The sequence below is a fragment of the Cynara cardunculus genome (genome assembly GCF_001531365.2).
Source record: "Cynara cardunculus var. scolymus isolate 2C chromosome LG 2, CcrdV1, whole genome shotgun sequence".
NCBI lineage: Eukaryota > Viridiplantae > Streptophyta > Magnoliopsida > Asterales > Asteraceae > Cynara > Cynara cardunculus.
The window spans coordinates 715,161-722,144 of NC_037529.1; the positions used below are offsets into that span (position 1 = coordinate 715,161).

Below are 6,984 nucleotides of genomic sequence, written 5' to 3' on the forward strand. Positions count from 1 at the left end.
TTACGTGAGACCAATGATTTTTCGTGAAACCTGTAAGACCAATTTATATTCATTGATCAACTTATAAGCTAATGATCTAATGGTCTAAAGTTGTACGGTGACAATTTTGTGATTATGAATCTTCAGATTGTAGATCTAATTCAAAGGTTGAGAATTGGTCTTACGGGTCTCACGAAAAATCATTGGTCTCACTTAATGATCTAATGGTCCAAAGTTGTACGGTGGCAATTTTGTAATTATTGAGAAGTCTTGTGGCAATTTTGTGATTATGAATGTTGAGATTTTAGATCTAATCTAATGGTTGAGAATTGGTCTTACGGGTCTCACGAAAAAGTCTCGATCTCATATGATCTCAAGTCTATATATATATATGAAATACATTAAGTATTTTAGAAACAATTTCACAACCATATATGAAACAACTTCATCAAAAAAGTATTATATGAAACAATTTCACAAGATTAAACAATTTCATGAAAAAATTTCATAAGATTAAACAATRAAATCGACAGATGAAGGTGRTTTGCACGGTTTACACAAATGAGGGCGGTTTTCATATGATCACTCCTCTCTCTCTCTCTCTCTCTCTCTCTCTCTCTCTCTCTCTATATATATATATATATATATATATATTTGTCGTGATAATTACATTTTAAACACCTTGAGACTTGAACTCTGGACATTTTTATTTTTTAGCATTTGTAATCTTATGATTTTTTAAGGAATTTGAGGGATACTTGGAATCATCTTCTAGAAGCCATCGTCACCATTGACACATGCCCCCACCCCCTGTCATGAACTTTAAACAGAGGCAAAGTCGTAACAATTTAAAACTACAAATCACGTGTTTCTAGAAATTATGTTCTTTTACAGGGACAAAAATGGTCATTTTTAAAAGATAATTGATGAAATAAACCGAACAAATACGAATCAAAGCCTGTTTGTGTTTGTTCGTTTAACTTAACCGGATAAAAGAACAAACATGAATGGTAAACGAACGAAATTTTTGGTGTTCTATTCGTTCGTTAAGAAAATACGCTTGTTCATGTTCGTTCGTTAAGATGCTAAACGAACGAACACAAATGAATAAAAAATCATCACTATTACTGATCATTTTGTTTCTTAAAAATAACATATCAAAATGAAAAACCGGATAAAAAAATTTAATTCTAAAAAACTAATTTAATTAATGATTTATGTATTAATGTTAATAATATTAAAAATAAATTATATATAAAAAAACGTAAATAAACATAAATAAACGAAAATTCACGAACGTAAGTAAACGAATGAGACCATTGTTCATATTCGTTCATTTAACTAAACAAACATAAAATTTATTCATGTTCGTTTATTTATTAAACAAACGAACTTCCTATCGAACAGTTTGCTGAACGTTCGATTCATTTACAACCCTAATGATATTTAATAATATGATTAAATAAAAAAGGATTTAATATTGAGTTTTTTTTAAAGGTAATTACGATACAATTATAATAATATAATTTAATTAAAAAAAGATAATTCATATATAATTTATGTATGTTAATATGATAAATTTATAAAATGAATAATGAAAAAAAGTAAGAGGATGTGAAATAAGTTATTAAAAGAGTATAAATTGTAACTAAAAGTGGTCGGCAATAAACAAATAAATCATTTTTTTTTTCAACTACAATATCTCTTGTTCAATTGGGTCTCCAAACATGCTAAAGGTTTTGGACCATGTTGGTCAGATGGTTAGCAACTAGGGTTTTGATTAGGGGTGTTTCTGGGTTGGGTTAATCGGGTTGAAGACATTTGAACAATCCAACTAATGCTTGTGGTTTGAAAATTTTTAATCCAACCCAAACCAAAATGCGACCCAACTAATGTTTGCGGTTTGAAAAATCTTAACTCAACCCAACCTAACCCGTACGGGTTGGTCGTGTTGATACTTTGGTACATTAAAATATTTTTTTAACCTTTAATATGTTATTTCTTTACTCATAATTTATTTTTCATCATCAACAATTTGATTCAACTTATCCATACTTCTTACGTATATCACATTCAGTTAATTTCCTCGATTCACATATATATGTTCACAGTTACTGAACATGTATACGAATGAGTTATATAGAAATGTAAATAGATTGAAAATATGTGTAATGAAGAGCATACATGATAGTGTAATTGTTAATGTATATATTAATAGAAATTCAACAATCATATTAAATCCAAAAAATAAAAGGATATCAGGTTCATCGGGTTAGATTGGGTTCAAATAATAGTAACCCAATACCTACGGTTTGACAAATTTACAACTCGATTAGACATCGGGTTGTTTCAGATTGAGTTATTTCGTGTTGGGTTGGGTTGATCGGGTTGGTCGAGTTTTTTAGCACCCCTAGTTATGATAGTTAACCTTCCCCCCTTCTACGTTCGTGTACCGACTGGATTTCTTCTAAAGTGTTTTGCTTTATTTTTGTGATCATTTTTTTTTTGTTGGATTTCTCTGTTAATCTCGATTATTAATCAAGTACATGGAAACATATTAAAAAACTGAGTAAATCATGATTTTCATCCCTGTAGTTTGTTAATAAAATCAATTTTCATCTTATAGTTTATAATTTATTGTTATCTTCGTCATTAGACTAATTATTACCTTGTAAGTAAAAACTGACCAAAACAACGAAGACTTGTAAACCACAAAGACTAAAACAAATATAAACTGTAAAATCGTTAAGAACGAAAATAGTAACGAATTACGAACAATAGGGGTGAAAAATGAAATTTCTAAACCACATGTACTAAAACTGCAAGTTTTAACAAACGGCATTGACAAAAAACACAATTTACTCTAGAATTTTAGTAAGAGCATCTCCAATGCAAGTTCTTAGAAGAATCACCAATGGAGAAATTTCTTATAAAAACCACATATCCAACGAGTTATTATACAAGAACGTCAGATTTTTCTTCAAAATTGGTGTAAACTAACTTTTTATTAATTTTATATATATATATATATATATATATTATTGACTTTATAATTATTATTGATATAGAAAATATACATAAAATAAGTTTTAATAAAAACTAACATTATAAAGTATTATATAAGTTCATAATTTCATAAGGCGAAAATAATCAAAAACAAAAATACGAAAAGTGGATTATCCTTAAAACCCCTATTGAAGATATTATAAGAATATCTCCAATAGATTATTTAAAATGGAAAAGATGGAGATTTTGGACATATTTTTGTTTCAACAGTTTCTCCTAAACTTTTTCTAAAAGGGTAAATTACATGAAAATGTAACGTATTTTAACTTGATTCCTATTTTGCGTAATGTACTTTTAAAACTAACATTTTGATACCTAAGATGTAAAATTTTAAGCATTTAAGTATCCAGATACTTTAACCTCTTTTGAAAAAAGTTTAGGAGAAATTGTTGAAACAAAAAATATGTCCAAAATCTTCAATTTTTTTCATTTCAAAATTCTACAAATTTAAAGAATTCCCTAAAAATGATTACAACAAGAGAAATTATTTTTTTATTATATTTACATGAATAAAAAAATCTTTGGTGTTAAATGTTTATAACAGAAAAATATTATTTATTACATATACAAATCATTTAATAATACTAGAAGGGTATTCGTGCAATGCTTCAAGACACATTTCCATTTCAATGTTTCGTTTTATTTTTTATCCATGTCGATATAATACAATTTTATGTGATTTTGAGAAAACGATAATGTTTTTATTTTTGAATAAAATATAAATTTGAAAATATCATATAAAATTTGCAAAAAAATATATCAATATTAGTATCAAATTATCTAATTAAAAGTTCTTGTTTGTTTGTTTTTTTTAATTCAAAATTTTTATYATAATTTAATTTAACGTAATTAATTAACTTAATTTAGGTTTAATAATATTTTTGTATAAAGATAATAATTAAGTATTCTGTTAGAACTCAATAATTATCATAATTATATTTTAGATTTTTTATATTTTAAAATAAAATGTTTATCCTTTCTTTGATTATGTTTATCCACACTTAGTTACACGAATTCAAACATAAAGCTTTAATAAGTTGTACTTATGTACAATTTCCTTGTAATCTTGAATTTTAAGTAATATGCATTAATAAACAGTACTTTATGCATAAAAAATGTTTTTAAGAATTTTTTATCAAATGTTTTATAATATAAGGGGTGTTTGGGATTGTTTATTTAAAACAACTTATGTTTTTCTATACAAGCATTTATTAACCTATTATAAGTCAGAATAGTTTTAACTACTTCAAAAACTCGTTATTATCGGTTTGACACCGGTATAAGTTATTTATCCAAACACTCAAAAATGTTTATTACCACCGGAATAAGTCAATAAGTTATTTTTACAAGCAATCCCAAACACCCTCATAGTATAGATAATTAATTTTTAATATTTAATATAAAAATCTATTAAAGATAAATGTAAATTTTTTAAAGATTTTGAGTTTTGATTTTTATTTTAAATAAAATTTAAAAATCTGTTAAGAATACTGTAACAAACTTCGTTAACATGGATTTGTTTTCGCGGGATGATTGGTTGGAAAGCGATGGCTGCCCAACAATAACATAACTACTTATTTTAAAAGTACAACAACTACAAGCGCGATGTACAACTCGCATAGCTAACCTCCCTTACAGTACGCATGCTTACAGAACACCTTCAAACAAGCCGGCCTGGATAAGACATCGGTAACCCACGCGCTCACATGCGGCCGCGCGTGAAACAACTTCTTCATCTTCGTCTCCGCCTCCGTCAAGAACTTGATCACCGGAACATGGTACAGATCCGCCAACGAGAAGCCATCTCCACCCAAATACTTGCTCTCCGACAGCCGTGCTTCGTATACGTCGAGCAATCTCCCCAACGCCGGTAGGAGCTCCGCCACGACGGCGTCGTCACCTTTTTTTCCGAACAAAAATCGTTTCATACAGAGCTCCCAAATTAACTTCGTAGTCGCCGGTTCGAATTTCTGAGATTCCACCTCCATCCACACTGATTGCTCCGCCATCTTCTTCGGATCACTGCTCATCAGCTCTGTTCCTTTATCGGCGTATTTTCGAACTATATACTGCATAATCGCCCTTGATTCTGCAACAAATTACCAAATATGCATCGAGATTATAACAGAATTCAAAATTAATAGGCAACAGTTGAAATTTGCAGAGTTTTGTTTACCAAATATACATTGAGATGAATCAGATGATAACATATATTGAAATTCATAAGCAGCAGTTGTAACTTGCAGCGAGTTATTATCAAATATATTTTGAGATTGTAACAGAACTTGAAATTCATAGGCAACAGTTGAATGCGATTTGTCACCAAATACATATTGAGATTATAACAGAATTCGAAATTGATAAGCAACAGTTGAAATTTGCAGCGATTTATTACCGATGAGTTTGATATCACCGTCCTCAAACGCCGGAATTTGTCCGAACGGCTGCATATATAAAAGCATATGCAGATGATATCAGAAGAAGTTGAAGGAATATAGACATGGAAACCAAAGGCAGAAGTTATATATACTTACATTGTTTGAAAGCATATGAGGGCTTTTATGTTCACCAGTGGCCAAATCGATGAAAATAAGCTCGTAGTCGAGATCCTTTTCTGCTAGACAAAGCAGAACGCGGAGTGTTGCAGTGGAAATCATGGAACCGTAGACTTTGATCGCCATTGAAATGGCAGGTGATTAAAGGTAGAACTCAGTAGGATTTGAGAAGATGACGGAGATGAAATGGGTATAAATAAGACGATGGTGTTATGATAACTGAACACCAAACTTCTTTTTGTTTTTTCTGGTTGCCCCTACCAATGGCAAAAGAAAAGCCGAAACCAACACTGAAAATCGAATATATAACCTTTTGGATCGTCCCTAGTTGTCTTATCAGGTTCGGGTATTTTAATGGGGACGGGGACGGTGATCATTGGCCCGTCCCGATATGCATATATATATATATATATAGGGGTAAGATCAAATGTTAACCAAAGTTTTTGTATTAACTTTGTTAACCGATCTTGGCCATTCAATTTTTCAATAAACGGTTGTGATTAATCATGATAAAAACTTATTTTTTTAAATTTAAAATTGCATAAAGATAAGTAAACAATGTTGAAAAGGGTATTTAGGTAAAAAAAAATTATGTAACTCCCATATCATTAATTAATTGGAAGTTACAAAATCAAAAATTCTATAATTTTTTTGTTAATGTAAGAACCATATGAACACAACTATATATATATATGAACCATTGTGTCAAATACGAACAAAAATTTGACATATATATGAACTTGGACTGCATAGCATTTATGAACACAATATGAACATAATAAGAATAACTGTTATATGAAAAGAAATAAATAAAAAAACAGGTATGAACACGATATGAACAACTTGTGAACAATAGTCCCTTCATTATAAACACATTCAGGAGCGATTCTTTGTCAATTGGAGTTTTATACATGGATTGCATCCACACCGTTTAAGGTTCACCTCTTGTTCATATATGTTTCTGATCTTATATGGTTGTTCACCCCTTGTTCATATCGTGTTCATCTCTTGTTCATATCGTATAAAATATATGAACACATAACCCCAACGCTATGAACACAAGGTGCAAACACTTACACAAATATAAAGATTTGGTATCAAGCTTAAAAAATAACATTTGTGTTCATATGATAGAAGTAACATGAACACAATGGTTCATGATTCATAAAAGTCGGTAATATGGCAATATGAAAATGGGTCGTGCATGTACTTCCATTTGAACATGTGAATTAGGTACGTATTTTAATAATTAAAGAAAAAAGCTATCAATACAAGATGAGTTATAAAAAACACAACACATCGTAATGAACATAATTTCGATTAAAACGAATTTAAAAAAAATAAAAATCTATTACCAAGACATTCACTTTTGTTAATTTCTTCA

General features: G+C 29.4%; 1 protein-coding gene across 1 annotated transcript; it reads right to left on the reverse strand.

Moving 5' to 3' along the window:
* Window positions 1–4,566: 4,566 nt before the first annotated feature.
* Window positions 4,567–5,861, reverse strand: LOC112507652 (glutathione S-transferase PARB-like). Its single transcript, XM_025112310.1, has 3 exons — window positions 5,580–5,861; window positions 5,441–5,489; window positions 4,567–5,134 (listed from the first exon to the last, which is right to left on the reverse strand). Exons 1-3 carry the CDS (start codon window positions 5,724–5,726, stop codon window positions 4,668–4,670), a joined length of 663 nt encoding a protein of 220 aa, XP_024968078.1. The 5' UTR covers window positions 5,727–5,861; the 3' UTR covers window positions 4,567–4,667.
* Between the last annotated feature and the right edge of the window lie 1,123 nt (window positions 5,862–6,984).